A 22,661-nucleotide genomic window follows, 5' to 3' on the forward strand; every position below is an offset into this window, starting at 1 on the left:
TCAGCAACAGTCAGAGTATCCCAGATTTGAAAGCCATGTTTGTTCAGATGTAATGGATGGGGAGACAATTTTTTCTGAACTTTGCCCCACCAAGCGTCATCTTCCAGGTAGGTTTATGTCAAGTGAGTTGACTGCAGTAGCTCTGCACAGTGTGGCTCTAACCACCACAACGGCACTGTTTTACAGGGTCATCCCAGTAGTTGCATGTTGAAATTTGCCAGTCATTTAATTCTTGACTGTCTTGTACCCATTTTTAAAAAGAAAAAAACCAAATCCATGTTGCTTTGGAGCTGGAGTTTCTCATACTTAAGTCTGTGTAAAGATGATTTATGGTGCTAGTAGGGGCTCCACTGGAAATGCAAGATCTATTTTGAAGTGGATTGAACAGCCCATGCTGAAATGTTTATTGCCGTCTTCAGAATAGAATACATCGGGGTTGATGGGGCCTGTCCAGGAAAGAGAGAGAGTGGTGTGGAGTGGGGCTGGTGGGGTATTTTTAGTATTCCAATAAAAGACAAGGCTTTTAAAGGAAATCACTTATTGCCATTTTGCAATCAAGAATGCAGGAGTGTTCCAGGGACTGCAAGAAATATGCTTCAAGAATGTTGGAGCCATAAGGAACTAATCATTAAATATTCTCTCGTTTCCACCCCCGTTTCTTGCTCTGAGGAAGCCATTTAGAATCTTTGCAATTTGTATGTAAATCTCAACCCTCCTGACCACGCGGTCAAGTATCCAAGGGACTTAGGAGCCAGCATCCCATTTTCAAAAGTTCTTACAATTCCTGTGCAAGCAGGGCACTTTTTAAAATAGAAGACACATGGACCAGACTTCAAGAACACTTAATCTGACCTTAAATGACTTGGTATGAACACTATATGGGGTTTTTTTCTGCTATAACTGTTTCTTCTTGGTCAGTGTATTCCTAGTGAAGTTCTTGCAGGTTCAGATCGACCAGTAAAACTATAGTTTTGTTACTGCAGCTTATTCTACTAGTTTGACTGAGCTGCGATTATTTTTATTCCTTTCTTTTTTTCATGTGTAACTTTAGTTGTTGATGCTTTAAACATTTGAGAAGCGTTCTGTTGCTGTAATATATCCGTCTAACTAGGGAGTAAGTAATCCCAGCATTTGTTCGAGTGAAAAACAAAGGAAGAGGCAAAAGATAATACTTTCTCAAGTGATTTAAGAGCCTAATGGGACACTTTACTGATGCGTCTAAGCAGCGCTAGTGGTTACCTGCTCCCTCTCCCCATGTTCCCATCTTTTTCCTTGTACTGGCACTGGTGTCCTGGTGAGGCAGTTCAGGGAGCTATAATGGTAGAAAACTGACCCTGCCAAAAACAAAGACTGGGGTGTCAGGCTGATGGCAGATGGACGTGGGCAGATGTCCCCTTCTGCGCCAGGCCAGCAGAGCTGTCCTTTCATTTCATTTTATTTTATTTTTTTCGCCCGTTTGTTTTTACTGAAGAAAGTAGTGGAGGAACAACAGTCCCCTGCTGAGATCATCTGTCGTGTCTTCTGCCTTTTCCCTGCTTGCTGCAGGTACTGGCTCTGGGGTGCACTGCTGCCTTGAGGACCTTTTTTTTTTTTTTTCTTTTTTTTTTTTCCTTCCAGGAAAACCACGTTGAGTTTGCCAGCTGGGCTGCAGCGTCTGCGTCTCTGGCTAGAGCAGGGCTGGGGGTGAAGCTGAGCTGGAGAAGGTGCCTGGATGTGCGCGTGCGAGGGGGAGCACCGGCCGCGGGGCACTGCGGGAGGCGAGTGCCCTGTCTGTGGGGTTTAACTCGCCCTGGCCTCAGGCTGGTGTGTATCTCTCCGTGCAGTCAGTGCAGCAGCTGGCTGGTAAACCTCCGACGTTTCCACTGCGGTGAGAAGTCTCTTCAGTGACCTGTGCCTTGTGCTGCTGAAGGACCACCTGACAGTAGGTCACTGTTGGATTTTCTTAGGTCGTTGCTTTCTTGCAAGGAAAGCTTTCAGCCTTCGCACCCTTCAGCTCCTGACTGTTCTCTCCACCACAATTCATGAAGATGTAGTCTGTGCCAAACGCTTCTTCTGTTCCTCATTGCTCATCGCCCTCCGTGGCGTGGGGAGGTTGACTTCTGGTAAGCCTAGAGACAGGGATGTCCCGGTTAAACCTGAGCTTTCTCAGCCTTTCCTGCTGATTTTTGCTGAGCTTGTGCCAAAGCAGAAGAGTTTAGGTGACACCTTTGGCTTGGTTGAGCTCACTTGGTGAACCTCATCTGAAAGACAGGGATCTGTAGAACCTTTGTGGTCTTGTTTGGGCTTGTTTTGTTTCCTTTCTTCTGGGAAACCTTTAGTGCACATTGAGGGTTTTGAAACTTTCACAGGTCCCGTTCCAAGTTGTAACACAGTTGTTCAGAAATGCAGCACGTTGCTTGACTGATCTTGTTTCTTGGCATCGCTTATGTAAGGGAAAGGATGCTAGAGAGTTTGGAGAAGGGAAAATTGGAAAGTGTGTGTGCTTATTTAATAAAAAAAAAGGGGGGGGGTGGGGAGCGGGGAATAAGCCACATGCAAAAAAATCCAGTAACTGTGTCTGCCGATGACCTTTGGGTTTGGAAATAGTTTGATAATAGCAGTGTGGGGACGAGCAAGGAAAGTCTGTGAAGTCACTCTAGAAGAACAAAAGGAAAAAACCATGAGAATCTTTCCAGTTTCTGGCTTGCTGGGAGCTGGGTGATCTGCACAAGCTGGGACATCTGCGCCTGGTGCTGCCCCAGCCCACCTGTCGGAAAAGGATCAGGCAGGGATGAGTAGAGCTTGCCAGGTTTGAGTTGAAGTAAAAGAGGTGGGATGTGGAAGAACACCAAAAGGTGGCTCTCGGGGAGACATGCCGTCTTAAATTGTCAACTTGGCTGGGCATGTGTGCAAAGTCCTGCCCGCATTTACCCCAGCGGAGAGCTAGTTCTCCATCGGGACTTTCTTTTAGCCTGTCTTTAGCGTTGTTGACAAAGTTAGAAATTGCCATGGATTTTCTATTTTTTTTTTCTAAATTACTATTGCTCGTTAAATACCTGATCTTTTCTTTGGTATACCAGTGAGTATAAAGGGTCCAATTAACACTGGGGTTTTTGGGGTGGGCAGTAACATGGGTAAAATGTTGCTTCTTACCTCTGCTTTTTGTGCAATGGTGAGTCCAGTAAATGATGTCATTATCGAGTATTTTTGCAGAAAGGTATTGTTCAGGTGCGTGTATAAAGTGCTGTAAAGGTCTTTGGTTCGGTCATTCTCTCTCAGAGGTACATTGATCCATTTCACCTAGGTTGTCCTCTGTGAGCTACCTTCTGCTATTTAAAGCAGATACAAATTTAGCTCAAAGTGTTCCCTTTCCCACAGACTTCTCTGAAAGTTGAAACTTGTGACAGTTCAATTCTTGCTGTGCTCTCGACTTGTCTTCAGATCCATACAGATGTCTTGCCTGTCTCTGAGTTTCACTTCTGGTGGCTCAAAAGGTAAAATTATTTATATTTCTTGATTTCCCTAGGAAACCTTCCTGTCTTTCAACTGCCCTTCTTCTAATCTGGTTCTCAGGTCAATGCAAGAGGTTAATGAATTGCGTAGACTTAGAGATGTACAGTCAAGTGTGTATTTATGCGGCATCTTACACTGTTGGATTGAAACCTTCAAACCACTGCCAAAGGTAGGAGGCTACCTCCACGCAGACCGGCGAAGCATTGGAGATCTTGGAGTGGGAGCACTGGTTGAAGGCTGCAACAAATTCGTTTGAGCTATTCCTCTGGCTGTTGCGGTTCACGTGAGGTTGGGTTTGCACAGCGTATATCGCTTTTTGAGAGAATATGGGATTTCTTTGCAATTGCGCTTGGAAGTAGTTCAATATACTATCTGGTGTGCATTTGTAATTTAAAAAATAGATTTAAAAAGAAGCAAATTGAGGTATAACAATAATGGATTAAGAGAAACACTTATCTCACTTCCTTTCATTCAGCCGGGCTGCGCATGTGGTTTGGGACCCAAATGCTCAGGATTATTTGATTGCTGAAGCAATAAATGTTTTGGATGTAAACTCACTCCGTGCTGCTGCTTCTGGGACCGAATCTGACATTTGTTTTCCGATAGTGGTGTTTTTATCTTGCTGTTATTTAGCCACACTTTGTTTGCCAACAGATCATGCTGTCAGTAATGTAAGGGATCTTTATGCCCTGATCAAAGGCTTGTATTAACAAACTCATTTGTGTGCCCAAGAGCAAAGCATAGCTCCAACCTGACATGGCAAAACCCACAAAAAAGCAATTTTTTAATATGTGAAATAATGTTGACTGAGGATTTAGTGTGTATGAACGAAGTCTACACCTTTGACTCGGATAAACCCTTTCTTCAGGTTAATCTAGCATTGCCTGAATAGCTCCAAATGTGGAATAACTCATAAAATAAAGAGTTTTTTCATCTTACATAGGAGTGACCTAGGTTTTTCTTTCTTCCAAATAAGGAATTAATAATGCAATAGTTGTTTCCAAAGAGCTCAGCTTTTTTGAGAAGTGTCTTTTTTTTTTTTTTTTCTCCTCTAGACCCAGTGAAACACATGGGTGTTTGGAGCCTTTAATAACTGTTCGCAGAGCCTGTTCTTGATTTCCCTGAGAATTGCCAATGATTTTGATGTCAGAGTTGAGAGGTACAATTGTAGTGTTAAATTTCTCAAGTCAGACCAGTTGAAAAGGAAGGTCAAAAGCAATAACGTCCAGGTTCCTCTGGGTGGGTGGGGGCGTAGGATAATGTGCGATCGCAGCGTTTTACACAGACGTATCGCCCAAGAAAAAGTTTGGCTGTCACAAAACTAATAAAGAACAAGCCTCCAGAGAGATGGTTTCAATGATGCAGGTGTAGGAATCGGGGAGTGTATTTACATACAAGCCAGCTTAATAGCGTGGGATTTATGCTAAAGTGGTTCTTAATGCAATACAAATTGAATATCCCATCTCACTCGAAACGAGGAAAATGTTAGAAGGAAAGATATTTTTTTTATAGCTTTTGGGGGAGAAAGTGTTTGGCTTTTTTTAGGGAACATAAAGGACAGCAAGATGGATTTCTTCGGGTGCTTGCCATGTTAAACTAGTGCTTTAGGTATGTGTGTCGGGTTCGGAGCCAGCCTTCCAAGTTGGTTCTCTGCTGCCTTGAAGATCAGGGGTTTGAACAGATTTGGGCAGGGTTTCTGCCATATATCTGGCAACACGGACTTAAAATTAACTTACTGAAAAAGCAGATAAAGTTTGTTGTGTTTTTTTTTTAAAACTGTGACATTAAAAAGAAGTCCTTAAAGGAAAGCAGCCATGGCTCTACAGCCTGTTGTTGAAACTCCCATCTTTTCCCTGCTTCTCTCCTACCCTATAAAACAACTATTATGTGTTTATAAGTTAGCGCACGGTGTCATTTATGAAAGAAGACTTATTCATAAACTTCTGGATAGACAGTTCTGTGGGAATATAACTTTCTTGGCATAAAACAAGCCGCTTTTTCCAGATAATGTAATGCTATACCAGGGCCTTTAAAGTCATAGCATGCTATTTATTATTGGTTTATAATCTATAAAAGACACCGGTGCTGAACCTTCAGCATTACTGAGAATGACACTGTACCCAAATCAGCAGAAAAGGTAGGGAGAACCCCAAACAAAACTCCTGTTCCCAGGAACAGTCGCTGACAAGGTGCTGAAGGATGCTCAGGGCTTGTTGCAGGGCAGCTTTCCCCGTGCCTCCCCTCTGCAGGCAGCAAGCACCGGTGAAATTGCAAGTAGGCACATCTCATTTTTTGGGTGGGATTTGCCAGCTGCAAGTTAGACATTGTTGAAACGGACTTGGATGTAACCTTTCTGGTTTTGAAGTCAGGGCAGATGACTTGGACACCACGCACACGCACAAGCCTTAGAAATTTTTTTTGATGGGCTGAAATTGAAGTAATAAAGATACTTCAATAGCCAGGAACCAGCAAGCAGCCAACGTGTGGCTGTGTTTGCTTGCCAAATATGCTCAATATTCAGAAAGAGCACTGAGCCCACAAAGGCGTACAGCCCACCCAAGGGACAGCCGCTGCCCGAGTCTCCAGGTTTGCAGCTGATGCAGATTTGGGGTGACACATGGGGGTCACGTTGGTCAAGTCCATGTCCAAAAGGCTGTTGCTGCTCCCTAGTTGGGAGGAGCTGCCCTGCTCTCAGAGCAGTTTGCTTTGGACCCAAACAAGAAACCGTGGCTATGCACCCCCATGAAAAGGAGACGTCATTCATTAGCATATGCTCATTATTTACTTACCCTATTTATAAGGACCATCGGATACTCAGTGCACTAATTATAGCAGCAAGGACTGGAAGAGATTTCCTTGCTCATTGAGTCCAGACCTCAGCTATCAGAGACAGATCCCCTCTGCACTTGCTTTCAAAAACCCTCCTAGTATTCTTTGAAAGCTTTTAGGATGTTCTCCCTAGTGACTAGGTATTTCCAGTGGCAGCCCAAGCTGGGCTGATGCTCAGAGGCAGCAGGGGATGATGGTATCTTGATGTGGCCGTGTTGTGTCTGTTACTGACGGGTTTGGGGTTGAGCAAAGAAGCGGACCTGGTGTTCAACTGGAAGATGCCTCCAAGGCAGAAGAACAGATCAGTGTTGCCACTGGAGACCTTTAACGAGACCTGTGAAACCCTGGGTGCATCAGCCACTACCTGCTCTTTGCCATCCCTACCTTCAGCTGGATGCTGGTGTGAGTGTGGGCATCGCTCTTGAATTTCAGGGTTGTGGCTGGAGCACGTTGGGGATGCCCTGGTGTGCTGGGCAGCCGTGTGAAGCAGCATCAAGCACCTGTTCCACGTGCACAGCAGTGCCTGGCTGCCAGGGGGCTGCAAGAGAAGAGCTGAAGTGTTGCTAACGTTACTTGTGCTGTTAAACAAGGGTATCCTCAGTCCCTAGCATCTACCTTGCCAGTGTGTGTTTAAATGTGTAAAAATGATCCCAGGATCTTGTTACTGGAGCAGGGGATGCCAAGGAGGAAGGTGCAACTGTCTCCTCTGCAGGGGCTGCCCGGTGTGAAGTTGTAATGCGAGACACCGTGTAGAAACCTGCGTGCTCTAATTGATAACACATTACATCTCGATGGCTAGCACTCTGTGGCTAGGGAGTGATTTTAATGGTAAATCAATAGTCTGATAGAAGCAGACCAGAAATCTTTTGACACTTATTCAAGAGGGACTTGTCAAAACACGATGTATTTATGACCGAGTTCCTGCCTGCCTGTTCAAAGGCACTTGAGCCCCTGCCAGATCCTAAACACGCTCAGATTCCCAGGAGTTATATTCAGCACAATAAGTGGATATTTCACTGTAAATATTGCCTTGTCAGAAAGCTGGCATAAGCACCCAGTTGACAAGCAACAATTGGCTGCTTTGTGTGGGTGCTGCGAGGGCTCGTCTCTCCACCGGCGGCAGAGCTTGTGAGCAGCGATTTCTGCTGGGCTCCAGCCGTTGTGAGCATTAGGAATTAAAAATGCTCTAAAGAAAACTGTGGATTGTTGAGTCTCAGCTGCCTCCATCTGAACAGTCAGCAGAAGGAACTGGAAAGTCTCGATGATTAATCACAAACACAAAAGCCGGCTGCTGGCTGACGGTAGGTATCCGCTTTTCTCCGAAGAAACCAATTCATCAGCGTTATTTGTGATTCATAACACTTATTTGAGGCAAAATAGGCTTATTTAGGACATGGCACCCTGCGCTTCCATCAAGTTACAGACCAGAAATTTTAATTATTCTCTCACAGCTCTGTAGCACGGCCAGGATTTCGGCAGCACAGTGCAGGCTGTAACACACGTGCAGCACCTATAGCACAGGCTCCATACCGGGAGGAGAGGGATGCCCGGGAGGAGAGGGATGCTCTCGAGGCAGGGCTGTGCTGTGTCCCTGGTTTGCATGGTGCTCAGCGTGGTGCAGCTCCAAGCTGCATCTAGGGTCTCTGTGATGGGAAGCAGCAAAGGGTGGGACGAAGAGAGGGAAATGAAATGATTTATTGAACTCGTCATCTGTGTCACTGGTGTTTGTCATCGCTGAGGATGGCTGGCCTTGCACCAGAGAGCACGGGCTTCAAGTGGGGTCTTACTTCTAACAAGAACTTACACTGTTGAGTTACAGAGTCCCTCCCAGGCAAGGGTAGTTGCAATCTGGGTGAAGAGGCGCAAAGGAGTAAGAGTCCTCAGCCATCACCTGCATTTACACAGACCATTAACCCCCTGGAAACTGAGGTGCAAACTGGGAGTGGAGAATCATTTTCTAGATGCCCAGACCCCTCCAGGCAGACTCAGACCTAGAGGAATTATTTGCATTTCCATGTGAACACCAGCTGGGAAGTTGTTCGCGTAGGAGTAAATCGGGGATGGTGAGAAGGGTGTTTGTGATGAACCCCAAACCAGTGACCTTCAAAGGCGGTAAATACTGGGGAGAGGGAATAGATTTGGGATGTGGGGAGAGGCTGCCCGAGGTGACCCCAGGGGGATGGAGTGTGGTGTGAACCTGGGACCCTCTGGTCTTACAGCTGGGCAGGTAGCAGGGGAGAGAAGCTAACGAGCAGTCGTAACCTGGAGATAAATTACGTATACTGTAACCTTTTCTTTCCGTCTTCTATCCAAAAATTTGATCTTAACTTTTTTTGGAGAAGGCTTTGCTAGGTTTGCAGTATTGAACCCCGCTGCTGCCAGGGGGTCGGGATGAGAGGGACGTGCAGGGACACGGCTGATCTCAGCACGAAGGTTAAAACCTGGCGGAGCAGCAGGAGCCCCCACGTCCTCGGGCACACCGTGCCCTGAAACTCGGGATCACCCTCTGCGTTCCTGCCCTGCTGCTCCGGGCTGGGGCTGCAGCACTGTCTCATACTGTAGCAGATGGAGCTTTAAGAGCATTGCACTTTCTCCAACCTGCCTTAACTAATTGCTCTGTAATTGCACATAGACTTCTGCTCTCACTTCCTACCTTTCCCCAAGAAATGCATTTAAAATTTGTATTCCTGTCACTGTTTTCTGTAGCGCAGGAATCTTTTGGTTTTTTTCTTCTCTGACTCCTGTTTACTTTGTTAGTGGCTTTGATTCCTGAACTTCTCTTTGAAGAGTTCTTGTTGAGGGGAATATTTATATTTCATAGGACTTGAGCAAAAAAAGGCGAAGCAGGCAGGGAATCTAGAATGCATAATTACTGTCAGATCCTATTCATAGTTTTTGTTAGGAAAGCATGTTGCACTCTGTGAAACACCCAGGTTTAAAAGCTTCAGATCCTTCTAATCTGCTGTTTTGTAGTATAGAGGAGAAGAAAAATGTGCGTAACATCTGGTCTCTATCATGCAAGAGGTACTTTGAAATTTGTGTGCTATTGCCAATTTATGTTGTCCTATTCTTTTTGTGCATATCACACGGATCAGATAAGCCTTTAGTACTGGCAGACTGCTGATTTATATTGCACCAGCACGTGCCATCTCTGCTTCTCTGTCTCTCGCATGGGGAGTAAGTACTTGACCGCTGCTTTTGGAAACAGAAAAGTGACTCCAGGTTTTTGATACCAGTCTCTTTCAGGGAGTAAAACGAAGTTTACTTCATTTTGCTATCCCACTCCTGTTGCCCTGAATGTCCTCTGAAGTTTTCTGTTCGTTCTACTATTGCCCATTAGCAATGCTTTATTAGCCCCCCGCCTTCCACTGTTCCTGCTGGGTAATAATTGTGGGTTTATGTGCAGTTTTTCTTGGGAGTTGTCAAAGAATAATTACGCGCCATTAAGTCCACTTTGTATCATTACTAATTCACACCTATAGAGTATTTTCCAAGCAACTGATCTTGGTTGTCTCTTAATTGCTGAAGTCCATAAACTCTGTTACACTGAAACTGTGCTAAGGATTTGCACCCTCTAAAACTTTTCCCTCCAGTGCGAAACATAACAGAATCTGAACGCCGCAGCTTTATCAGATCTTATTTCTTCCCAATTTAAGCAAATTATTTGCTTCTGGCTCTGCTGAAAACTGAAAAATGTATATTAGGATGTAAAAAGTGCTATGTAGAAAGGCAGTAAAAGTGTCGATCGTGTTCCCAGTGGATTAATCTAGCAGTCTGTGTTGCTGGATGACGTTGAGTGGTTGGCTGAGGTGGAAGACTGAACAATTTCCCTCTCTCACCTGTGCTGGTGGGTCAGAGCAAATAGCCTGTTGCAAGTAGCAAGTACGGTCTGAGATCTGCCTGGGTCAAATATGCTTGACAGTCGCTGAACTGGGATGAGGATCTGGAGCTAGACTAGGCTCTGCGGCAGCCCAGCAGTGGGAGCATCCCCTGGGATGCTTCCCGAAGGACTTGTCTGGTGAGGGAGCTGGCAGTGGTGAGTGCTGCTGGGACAGACCTGGGGTCCTGGGTGCCCAGCACAGTCCCTGTGCATTCCGGCCTCAGACCAAACCCAAGCCCTTGCTGGGGCTGGAAAGGGAGCAGCAAGATGCATTTTTACTCGTTTACTCCATGTTTAATGTGATTAGTAAGCAGTTTCACCCAGGTATAACCTGACATTTAGTGTCCTGTAAACAAAATCACCCCAAATCATCCTGCCCCAAAGGATGCAGTAAGTATAAACCGTTCAGCTACAGCACTTGTCCCTGCCTAGCCCAAGAGCTCGTCCCCACAGCCCACCGTGGCGCCGGGTCCTGCCGCAGTCCTTGGGCATCCCGAGGAGGGTGTGTGGAGCTGCTGCCATCTCTGCCGCCAGCTGTTTCTGCAAGGAGAAGGTTTGACATGCGAGACCTGCTTGAGCCAGTGCAGCAAAACGCTGCTCAGGCTCCCTTCAGATAACAAATGGTTTCAACCGAGCATAGAAGAAAAAAAAGTACTGTTGGTGGCAACTCTTATTTCCCTGGAAAAAAGTCCTGGACCCCTGGCAGAGAAACAGTTTCTACACAGAAAACATGACACTATTTACAAAAAGCGATGTCTAATATCCTTTTCCAGCTTGGAAAGAGGAGCTTATTTTAATACATCCTTTTTTAATTGCCATGAGCTGGACTTGTAAATATTGTAAGTGGTTGAGTAATAGTCATCTGTGAGCGGACCAAATGAAGGGACATTTTTTCCGCACTTGGAGCACTAACATACTCCCACAGCTCGGACAGGGGGACAGCACGGAGCAGATACTAAATGAAAACAAAAGCCTCCTAATTAAAAGATCGTGTAACCCCAGGGGATGCCTGTGTTCGTGATGCTGGTGCCCAAAGCGTGCAGTGGTGCTGCCGGCTGTGCGGGGAGTTCATGCGTTGGGGCTGCTTAGGGAGGTGATGGGGTAGACCACAGGGATCCAGTCCATTTTCAGCAAAACATTTCTTCCTCTCCTCTAAGAAAGGGGAGAGAAAGGGGAGGGTTTCCCCTAAGAAAGGGGGAATGAAGGAGAATTAGCTTCTTCTATCAAGCGCCTGACAGCTGTGTCATCTTGTTGCTATTGTTCAGTCGAGGGGGAGAAGGTCTGCTTTGCTAGTTTTCTGGATCAGCCTTCAAAACAATCCGTAACTTACATTTTTTTCACACTGTCCTTCTTCAGAGCACCACGGTGTGCCCAAACTAAAAAATAGCGGTGAAGTTTTGTAAGATCATGTTAGTTGTTGACTTCTGCATAGCAGTGGGTGAGGGTTTGGGGTGGGACGGGGCACCCGCCAGCCGTGAGCAGCACAGATGGGCAGAGCGCTGTGGGCCTGTCTTTAATGCTGGCTGATCTCCCTTTTCCCAGGTCGGGTGTCTACCTGAAAGCCCTGCTTTTGCTCTGCAAATAGTTTTGTCTGAAAGCAGGAGTAGTTTGTATTGGAAACAATTTTCTGATGCAATTTGGATTTCCTCCTGAATAATCCTTTGCCCCAGCGGGATGGTGTGGGATTCTAGAAAAGCTTAACTGGCCTTGCCGTCAGTTAAGCATATCCCTTAATCTTTGCAAGGCAGATGTTTAAGTAGGAAGATACCCTGCAGGCACTGTTAAAAAAAATAATAATTTTGAAGGGTCGGGAAGAGAAAGAACTACCCTACGAACATGGGGGTTGAGTCCATGCGTCTGTTCAGGTCACGGACATGCAGGGATCTGGTGAGGGGTTTGCACTGGGTGAGCAGGGGGGGAAATCAGTCTCAGCTGGGAGGAGGAGCAGGACTCAGAGGAAGAGTTTAATTGCAAAAAAGCAATTGTAAAAGATGAAGGCAGCAACCTTGACGTTGTTTCATCCTTTCCAGGGATGCTGGTGGTGATTGTGCTGCTGCTGATTGCGATTGCCGTGGTCGCTGTCTGGCCAACGCAGTAATGCAGATACGGGGCCGTCGGAGCTGCTGCTCAACAGCTGAGCGCGGAGGACTCCAGAGAAGAGACCAATTTTGTGCAAAGACCTTCTGTGTTTTAAATAAACTCCACGGTATCAGAATGAAGCTGTGTCCGACAGACATCCGTTCTTCCTTCGGCGCCCAGCTGAAGAGCACTGCGTGATTTGGAGGGTTTGAACTTGAAAAGGACTCTTTTCCCACCTTCGTTTGGCACTGGCGAGGCTGCAGCTGGCGGCACAATAGATGCACTTCTCCGTGCATCTGCGTCTGAGCTCGCGCTGGTGCCTGCCCGGCCCGCTGCCGCCTCTGCTGCGCGGCCGCTCATCCCGAGGGCTTTCATCGATGAAAATAAAGGTGGGCTTTGGGCGTACGGTGGCGGCATTCCTCTGCTTTCTGATACCTTGGGAATAGAAAATGCTTGCATTTTTCAAGGAATAGATGTGTTGGGGAATGACTGCACCTGGACTCTTGCAGGGTGGGAGGCGAGAGCATGCGGAGCCCTGTGGCGAGGCGCAGGACCCCCACGAGCTGCACAGAAACGCTGGCGAGTGAGTCAGTCCTCAGCCCCTGGAGGGGAGTTATCGGTGTTGATCTCCACAGATAGAAATGTAAACAGCAGCGGGTCTCAAACCAGGTGTGTAGGAGTGGAAAGCCTTGCCCAACATGTGCTCATGAGGAAGGCGTGCTGTCCGCGTGCTCTGCCGTGCTCTGCCAGGCTGACCGCAGGAGATGCGCTGGCATTAACGTACTCAGCTCGGTGACTGAGGTCTGCCTCTTTTCTTTTATAACTTTTCACACGCTGTTAAAACTGAGAGGAAGGATTACCTATGTAAAAACTAAGGAAAAAGAAGTATTGAATGTTTGCTTCTGGCCAAGAAAATCATTATTTTGTTACACGTGCCAGTTTGATTTCAGAATTGATAGAGCAAGCAATAAATACTGAATAAAAGCTGATCCATTTATATACAATATATCTGCTTGGGTTTGTATTGTTTCCTACCATCTTCTGTGATGCATGAACAACTTCTCCAGCATTTCCATTTCCTAAGAGCTGATTTGAAGAAGGAAAGAAACAATTCTCGTCAGACTTCATGTGTATCATGACATACGTTTCCTGGCGGATCCGTAAGCCTTGCCAGCCCTGGGCTGGTCCTCACCTGGGGTGGTGGAGTATCTCCTTTCACAGCTCTCAACTGGCTCTTGGCACTCGTTTCCCTCTCCCCACCTTCCACCCGCACAGCTGAGGTAGTGGCACGGCTGGCACTGGTCAGGGAGGTGGGAAACGAGGGTGTCCTGGTGCTGTATCCCCTCTTGAGCAGCACAAAAGCCGTTTTGCTGCCCTGGGCTCAGTTTCCCTCTCTGTCAGCTGGGACTTGGGCACTGGCCCCTTCGTTAAGTGCTTGGTGATCTGCAGATCGGAGTGCGAATTGCTCTTCTTGCAGCATGCAGGTGTGGGCTGGAGCAGAGACTTTGACCCAGTTGCTCCAAGATCTGAGGTGGGAACGACAGAGCTGCCTGTGTAGGAGAAGATGGGGTTTTATAGGAAGCAGAGACGGGGAGCTGTTGAGTAACCCACTGAATGCAAACCTGTCATTACTGGGTGGGAGCCATACGCTGGAGCAGAAGAGCAGCATTGCCCTGTCTCTGCGCTCCTGGGAAGGGCACAAGGTAGGTGGAGAGAGGACCTTGGTGGAGAAAAACCCCGGTAGATACAGCTGTGCCTGGTGGTGTGGGCAGTGGGCTTCAAACAGGGCTCTCTGCTGGTGCCCAGCCCATCTTCTGATGCTCGGTGCCAGAGGTTGGAGCTGGAGGAGATCCCTCTGGAGGGATACAAAATCTTGGGGCAAGGTGGACTGTGCTTTGCTGGCTTTGGCATCCTCATCTGGTGTTTACCAAAGGTGGGAAATCGAGGCTTGGGCTTTGGGGGGGTAGCTGGATGCCATGTTCTGCTGGTGAAGGATGCAAAACAATGCCAATGGCCAGGGTGGAGCAGAGTCTTGCACACATCTCCATGTGCTTTGCTGGAGAAAATCCCTGAAGTCTTAGTCCAATCCAGGTTGTGCCTGCTTGCTTGCTTGCCTTACCACGGGGAGATGCTTTATCTTGATGCCCCATCCCTGGCAGTGTCCAAGGTTGGACAGGGCTTGGAGCAGCCTGGGCTACTGGAAGGTGTCCCTGCCCATGGCAGGGGGTTGGAACTAGATGAGCTTTGAGGTCCCTTCCAACCCAAACCATTCTATGATTCTGTGATATTGCAACCTTCAAAGGAGGGGGGGGGAAGATAGGGTCTTGTGGTTTTCAAGAGGACACAACAGTTTTTTGATTAATTTATTGCTTGATGTCAGATTAGAAATGGAGCTTTAAGCAAGGCAGCTCCAGCTGGAAACAAATAATGGGCGGCTCTGGAGACGTGTTCCAAACTTGTGCGTTCCTGCAGTCCTGTGGAGGGAAATGCTCCTGGAGTTGTGCGGGATTTCACGCAACGGAATGGATCTTCGGTGACAGCAGGAAAGTAACACGTGGTTTATTGAGGTGAGACTACGGACTTTGGTTTCTAATTAAAATTGTCATTTACAGAGGGAATTAAGATGTTGTTTGAATTCCCAGGATGCGCAGGGTGGATGTGTAATTCATCCCGATCAACGTGACAGAGTGACTTTGTTCAGATAGAGGCTTTAAAAAGATGTTTTCTGACCTGTTGGGTCCTCAAACACATTTTTTCTGTTAGCGCCTGGGAAAGGTAGAACCACGAGGCTTTGCTCTGCTGAAATGTCTGACAAAGGGTTCTCAGACTTGCCCTTTAGGTAACATTTAATGTGCTGTGTGGGTGAGGAGTTTTATTAAAAAGAAGTGAATTTGGCAGCGTTCTGCTGTGTTGTGGAAAGCTTTTCAGTCTCCCTGCCCCACCAAAGAAAAAGGAAGGTTAAAATACGAGCGCCGCTGGGTTTTGGCTCTGAGCAAGCGGGGCTGGAGAGCCCAGCTCTCCGGGGTCTCCGTGCTGCCGGCTGCTGTGATTTCCAAGCACGGGACAAAGGATGCTCCAGGCAGGGGACAAAGGATGCTCAAGTCTCCCCGTTGAATCTGTGCCATGGGGCTGCTGGAGTCATCTGCCTGTGGTGGCTTCTCAAAGCAAAGGTCTTCCCCGTCCCACTGGAATGTGGCCAGGGAGACATCCCAGGCTTCGCCTTCCCTTGCATCGCCCTCCTTGCTCTCTCCAAGGACATGCTCAGGAGTTCGGCTGCTGCCAGTTGTTACTTTATTAAAAATAAAAGTGCTGGGGGGAGGTCTGGTGCATGTTAAGAGGCATGTACATGTCCAAGTGCCATCGGTAAGAAGTTCCTGGCTCCTACCTGAGGACAAAGATGATCTTGAAAGGCTGCTGGGCGTTTTCACGCCCCCTGGGTTGGGGGTGAGCCCGGTGCTGAGCTCAGCGCTCTCCCACACTGCCTGGTGGGACCAGGCTGGGAGCAAACACTCCAGGTCTGGCCCTCGGTGGGAATAGACTCTTTCCCCTTTTTCCAGAGCCACCGTGTCTTCTTTGGACAACCAGTCGCCAGGAGGATGGGGAGCCAAAGCAATCTGGGAAAGCCATTTGCTTCTCTGTGGAGCCGCAGGTGACAGCCCTGGAGCAGAGGTGGTGGCACTTGTGACCCATTTGTCTCTGCCATAAAGATCTGAGATTTCTGACCTCTGAGATGTTTTTGAATTCATAAATTACCAGCGACGCTAAGGGCATGGGTCAGGCGGGCTGACCCCTCAGCAGTTTGCAGGACCTTTTGCCTGTATTTTTCTCTCTGGAAGTGTTTTGCTGCCTCAGTTCTCCCCACCTCCAGCATTTTCCATGTCCGTACCACCAGCCCTTGCCTGCTCTCGGGTGCCAGCTGCCTCGGGAGCACCCGGCACCACTGGTGCCGTGGGGGAGATGGGTGATGGAGCCCAGACCCATCCCAGTGGATGGGCAGAAAGGGATGGCGCTGGCAAGGAGCCCGTGGATGGGGGCAGAAAATGGGTCCGGAGTGGGGCTGGCAGCTCCCCTGACCCCGGGCTCTGGCTGTCGCCCGTCCCCTGCACCCGCCTGCCCCCTCTGTGAGGGGTCCCACGGGTTTCGGCGTGCCCTGGCTCTGTCCCACTGCAGGGCACAGGCTCCTCCAGCAGCAGAGCTAGGATGGGGAGCCTGGCGGGATGTGCCTCGGTCCAGAGCTCACAGCAATTGCCCGGAGCCCAGAGGTCACTGGTGGGGGCCCCCATCCCACCCACCAGGACCCCGCTGTCCCCAAGGGCGTGTGGCTGGTGGCGGGCAGCGTGGCTGGGAGGATGCTGGTGGGATGCGCGGCTGGGACCGATGGTCAAAAATAGCCGTGCCCCACCTTGGACCCTGCCGAGGGACACCATTGCCTCCCTGCCCAGGTCCCTGTCCCTCAGGCTCACCGGCCCGCGAGGTGGGAGGAAGCAGAGATCCTTGGAGATTTTTACAGTTTACAAGAGTTTATTCAACTGGTTTCTGACTTTAGTTCTAACGAGTGGGTGCTGAACAGTTACAAGCTCCTTCAGGTTCAATTACAGCCAATCTAACAAAACAAACAGGGGAGGGGGGGGAAAGAAAGGAAAAAAATAAAAGAAACAACTTGGAAAAACAATAAGAAAATCCACAACTTTTTCACGTGTCATTAAATATATTCATATATAATAACCATAATATATTAGTATGCATTGTAAAGAAACATCGCCCAAAGCAGTATGCAATGGTCATAACTAAACAACATTTACAGTTCAAGATATTAACAGAAATAATCCAAAAAAAAAAAAAAACCCAACAAAAAAACCCGAAACCAACCCCAAAACGAACACAGGTTTTTGTGAGGGGAGAGGAGGCGGGTGTGCAGGGAGAGGGCACGGACACGACGAAACGAACAGAAACGAGACGGAACAACTTTTGTCGGGTGCTACCGTGGAGTGATGATTGTTTTGGCATTTCAGCTGCTCTCCGAAGCCACGCTGAAGGCACCGCAGCCCCTTCCCTGGCCACCCCCACCCCCCCGGACCTCGGTCCTGCCCCAGCGCGATTGGGGGGTGCCTGTACCCCCGCAGGGCTGCACCCCAGCCTGGTACAGGGGATGTTTAGGGGTGACAGCTTGTCCCCCTTCGGGAGACCAGCCAGAGGTGGGATGTCCTGGAGCGGGGGGGCTACAGGGAAGAGCTGCATCCCCAGACACCCCAAAACCGGGGATGCTCTGCCTTCCCTAGGGGGGAGGGCCATACCAGTGACGCCAGCAGCTCCTGCAGGTCAAGGTTACTGGGAGCGTGCGAGGGGCACTGGTAGACTGTGGATGGAGTGAAGGGGCTTCTCTGGTCTGGTTGGAAAGCGCAAATCTCCAACAGGGATCAAGGGGTCCGGGTTGGACGGGGAGGGGGGGGCCGCGCTTCTGCGGGTCGCTCTGGCTGCAGCGGGCTCCGAGTTGTTTCACGTCTTGTGCAAACTCCATTTCCTTCTGATTTCCCCGGTGCTGGCGGTGCCTGGAGGGGTCCGGCTGTGGGGTGGAGTGGGTGGTCTGTCTTCCGCAGCCTCCTGGACTGCTGGGATTGGGGAAGGGGCTGGGGCTCGCCCCTGGGTGGGTTTGGGGGGATGTCAAGGCTGCGCGGGGGAAGGTGGCTGCGCTTGGCAAGGCTGGAAAATGTGAGTGAGCGTTTCGTGTCTGGATGTGCTCGGTGGGCAGCTCCCAAGCCCCCACGTTCCTTGGCCTCACGTTCCTGCTCTGCAGGCAGGGAGCTGGCTTTGGGCTGGACGTGCCGCTTTCGGGCCGTTCAAGGTCTCCCAGGTTCAAGGGCATCCTGGGGGCTGAGCGAGCCCGAGCTGCTCCAGCCGGCGCAGGGTGCTGCTGGCATCAGCTGCGGGAGAACACCCCAGCCCCGCTCCGGGGCTTTAAGCCTCCATTTAGGTGCTTGAGGTCAGAATTTATCCTTCAAAGCCTGGTGGCTTGGGTTTCCTTGACTGCAAAACTGTTGGCTCTCCTTGAGCTCTGAAGTAAGGAAAACCAAGTCTGCTCCGGGTAAGGGGAGAAAACATGGGCTCGGGGGGGTTGCGAGGGTTGCTTGATGGCCAGGGTGGGATTTGTCTCCTAATACCCAAAGTAATTTTGGAGGGGGCTCGAGATTGCCAGGGGAGGCTCAGCAGCGCTTGCTCCCTCCGGGTGGTGTCTCCAGCAGCCCGGCGCTGGCGGGTGCTTCCCTGGGAGCCCTCCACTTTACACCTATTTACATGGCTGCCTCGCTTTATGGTGGTTTATGTCATTATATAAATATTGTCAATTGCTATAAAACAAGGCAAAACCACTGGAAAATGTCATAAAATAGATGTTTCCAAGTTTCCTAAAAGGAAAAATATCAGGGAGGTTTTCCTTTTCGTAGCGACTAATGTTTGCTTCTCCTCCAGGTACCCGTCCTGCCCTCCCTGCTGTCCCACCCCGCTGTTGCCTGTCGCTGTTGATCCGCTGAGCTCAGATATCCCCATTTCTCATGGGCCGCTGTGGCGGGGGAGCAGCCTGGCAAGGGGACACGATGTCTGGGTGACAAACAGCTCAACAGCCAGTCCTGCCCGTAGGGTGCCCCAGGGAAAGATGCTCCAGCCCTCGGGCTGGGGCGTGGGGTGCGGGAAGGCGGAGAGGCAGCTGCCGCCTTGCCGAGTGCATTAGCGATGAGAGAGGGGGAAATTTAGATTTGCTGGTTTTCACCCCCAGCAGAAGCAGGAGAGCAATCTGGGGAGCTCCAGGTGGGTCACATCTCGCTCATCCAGCCCCTGGCTGACTCCCCTTCCCCTGGGCAGGTCTCTGCCCTGTGTTGGCTGTAACTTGGCCAAACCTCAGAGCTCTGCGCTGGCCCCGCTGCCCACGGGGACGGTCCCTTGGCACTCGCCACCCCCCTCCTTTCTCTCCCGAGGGGCTGGCCGCCCTGTGCAGGGATGCTGGGGAGCTGCGGCTCCAGAGGGAGCGTGGGCAGAGCTGGTGTGGGTTTGGGAGAGTTGGCTGAGTTTGGGAGCAAAGCCAGCGGCCAGGCAGGACCTTGGTGTCATCTGCACGGATTTTCTGTCATCTGAAGGTTCATCAGTCTGCTGGCAGCAGCAGGGAGGACCAAGCCCATGAAGAAGGGCTCAGCGGGGGCTGCAGTGGAGATTCAGGGACTGCAACAGGCAAGATCTTCCAGGGCACCTATGGGAACTGGATGCCAACTTTTTTTTTTTTTTCAAAGTCTGGGTGTTTCCTTGGAGATTCCGGTTATTAACTCGGTGGCTGGGAGGGGGCCAGGGTGTCCCACGGGCTCACGCTCCTTCGGTGTGGTGGGGGTCAGCACTCCTCGGGGTGTGGGGGACAGAGCAAGGAGTCCCCCCGAGTTGTGCCCATGTGGAAGTCGCCCACCAACATGGTCTCGGCTTGTGCCTAACCTGGGATCAGAGCATTGTCACGGCTGGAGACCTCGGCCACTCCTTGGTACCGTACAGTGGATGATCCTTATGGCTATCGGATACCCAAGAGTCTTCAGATGACCTGTGTAGTCAGTGCTCGGATCTGTCCCCGGCGATAAGTCTCGGTTTAGTTTCCTTTACCATAACTGACTTGTTCAACCTAAGCTGAGAATCGTATTTTTGGGGATGGGGAATTAATTTCCAGCATCGCAGTTGATTAGTTTCGGACAGGTTTGATGTTCCCATGCCGTGCTTTGGAAGCAGCAGATGTTGGCAGCTGGAAGGCAGTTTGGGGTCTCTGATTTCTTCAGCCAATGGGGCAGAAAGAAGCTTGCGGGGGAGCCTGGGTGCCACGCACCCGCACCCACGCTCCTTGTTTTATATCCACGTGTGCAAATTTTTTTGTTTTGTTGTTGTGTTTTGTTTTGTTTTCTCCCAGAACACGAGGTGAAACCTGCCAGCCCCACATCCATGATTGCCATCCCTCCCGCCCCCCCAGCCCGCCCCGACAGCGCGACTTTCCTCCCGCTGTCCCCATCGCTGGTCCCTGCCCGCCCCAGCTCTACACAAAGCAGCATGCACAGTCAGTCTCTCCCTCTCGCGTGCTCCATTGCCTTCTCCTCCTTTAGGCTTTCTTACACTTCCCCTTCTTCTCCCGCTGCTGGAACTTCCTGAGCCGCCGAGCCCACGTATCCCGCCACTGTATCACCAGGCTGGTTTTGTCTGCAATGATGCCGCTCTGGTCAGGAGAGTCCTCGTTGTTGCCCAGCAGCAAATACTTCTTCATGGGCTTGATTTTGGGGCACTTGCACGCTATGTCCTTGGAGTGGATCCACAGGGTCTGGTCTCCGCGCCGTATCCGGTTGCTCCCTTGTTTGTAGACGGAGATGATGTTGACCGTGAACTTCCACCAGTCGGCATTTTTTTCCGCTTTCAGGATGTGGATCTGGACAGCTGGAAAAAAAAACCAAAAACATGAGGCAAGAGAGGAAAAGATGTTACAATCTGAGCTGGCGAGAACAAAATGAATTTCAAGTCTCACCTAACAGGCTGTGTGAGGAAAAGGGATTTTGTCTCCTGAGCCCAGGCTGGGGGACAGCAACCAAAGGGGTGGTGGCACAAGAACCACCTCTGTCCCCAGGCCATCTGTCACCAGCTGGAGTAGCCAGTGCTGGTGGCAGAGGATGTTAGCAAAGGTACTGAGACCACCACAGGCATGGGAGATGATCTCCAGCTCTACTGCCACAGAGGTGGCCCTGTAGGTCCCCAGTGAGCGTGGGCATGGCTCACCCAAGGACCACGGGGACTGCAGGACCCCCAGGCCAGGGGGAGGCTGGGAGCAGCTGTGGGCCAGGAACCATGGGACTCCTCCTGCTAGGAGCCCTGGAAATGACACAGGGCTGCCCAGAGCAGTGATGGAGAACAGGTTGCCTTGATCTCCTGTCTGGGTCCTAGGGAAGACCATCATCTCCAGGACATGGTTATGAAGCAAGCACGGGCGGAGCAGTTCCACAGGACCGCTGGTGCAGCGGCATCTGCCCCAGCACTGGTGAACTCAGAATGATTGAAAGAACCTTTAAAAATCAGGTGGATTCGTGTGCACTGGACCTGCCTTTTCCCTTGAAGCAGCAAGCACAGACAAAATGAACAAGCCCAGGGCCAGCTTGTGCCTCCAGCCCCGGGTGGTGGCCCGAGTGTGGGGCAGGGGCTCTGTGCACCAGGGGTGCGTTGCAGCAGGCAGGGCAGGGAGATGCCTGTCCCCGTGGGCAGTGCCAAAACTCCAGGCTGCACCACAGGACATGGGATGAGCTTTCCTCCTGACCAACGTGTCCAGAGAGCAGCACACGCTTCAGTCTGAGGATGGGTTTCTGCACGGGGCATCCCTCTCCCTTCCTTGCTGGATGGTGCATCTGCACAAGGACTGTAAGGTAGCCCCAGGTTTTAAGAGAAAATGAGGTAAAATCTGGAGGAAAACACTGCTATCAGCCCACATCTCCAAGCACTTGGCATCTGGAGGTAGGAAAGCCCTGTCAGGGCCTCCAGCACATCTGCCTGGGGCCGGTGCAAGGAGAGAGCTCTCCGTGAGCACCCGGCCTGGGGGCAGGACAGTGCAGGGGTTCAGACCTATGGATGGATCTGGAAGCAGGGAGCATGGCTGTTCACGTGTTTCTAGATGTTCCTGAGTTAAGGTCGTTCATCGGTTGCTCCTGGTGAAAAGCACAGGTGGAGGACTGAGGGCAGGGCTCTGTAAGGAGAGGTCAGCGGCAGCGTCCGACCTGACTTCTGGGTCTGGCAGACTCACTCTGTAAATACTGAACAGCAACATCGGGCTCCAAGGGGGCACCTTGGCATGCAGCAGCCGGGCAAGCCAGGTGTCCTGGCAGGTAACAAGCTCCTAAAGCAAGACTGAGATGGAGGACAGCCGTGATCCATAAGCAAGATGATGATGTTTTCCAAGCCTGTGGCTGATGTTGCGTAGCCAGCCCACCTGTAGTCATACGGACTGAGGAAACCTGGTGGAGTCAGCGCTCTGCCACTCCGGCCCTGGCTCTTTCCTGAAGCACGGTTTGTACGTTACGTCATCCCTGCACCCACCAGCATCCGTGCAGGAGCGATGGCCCGTGGTCACGGAGGGCCAGAGTGAAGAGGTGGCTTGTCATTGTGATCTGGGTGGGAAGAGTATCTGCAAGATTGTCCGCAAAGATGCTGAGAGGTGGGACGGTGGTGGGCACCAGCGTGCTCAAGGCTCGGGCTCTGCTCGTGCCTGGTTTCAGAAGCCCCCCGGAGCCACCACCGTTTTATCCTGTGGGGCGGCCCTGGGCTGCAGCCCAGGTGGGCCTGAGCAGGCAACGATAAACCCTTCCAGCCCTTCCCCTCCTCCTCCCTTTCC

At 50.4% G+C, this 22,661-nt stretch overlaps 2 protein-coding genes across 4 annotated transcripts in view; one reads left to right on the forward strand and one right to left on the reverse strand.

Moving 5' to 3' along the window:
• The window catches only part of STX8 (syntaxin 8), a 104,573-nt gene extending 91,287 nt beyond the window's left edge, over window positions 1–13,286 (forward strand). The window contains exons 8-9 of one of the 2 annotated variants that reach the window (XR_008746157.1): window positions 3,506–7,622; window positions 12,232–13,286. Coding sequence is in view for 1 of the 2 variants with exons in the window: in XM_055797874.1 (XP_055653849.1) it covers window positions 12,232–12,299 (68 nt within the window). In the remaining variant the exon portion in view is untranslated. The remainder of the gene's footprint in view (window positions 1–3,505; window positions 7,623–12,231) is intronic. The other variant, XM_055797874.1, reaches the window with a different exon arrangement.
• A 7,009-nt stretch (window positions 13,287–20,295) lies between these two features.
• Window positions 20,296–22,661, reverse strand: part of NTN1 (netrin 1) — a 103,096-nt gene continuing 100,730 nt past the window's right edge. The window contains exon 6 of one of the 2 annotated variants that reach the window (XM_005236216.3): window positions 20,296–20,725. In XM_005236216.3, coding sequence (XP_005236273.3) covers window positions 20,397–20,725 — 329 coding nt within the window. In that variant the 3' untranslated portion in view covers window positions 20,296–20,396. The remainder of the gene's footprint in view (window positions 20,726–22,661) is intronic. The other variant, XM_055797872.1, reaches the window with a different exon arrangement.

This window comes from Falco peregrinus, chromosome 2 (assembly GCF_023634155.1).
Source record: "Falco peregrinus isolate bFalPer1 chromosome 2, bFalPer1.pri, whole genome shotgun sequence".
In the NCBI taxonomy this organism is placed as follows: domain Eukaryota; kingdom Metazoa; phylum Chordata; class Aves; order Falconiformes; family Falconidae; genus Falco; species Falco peregrinus.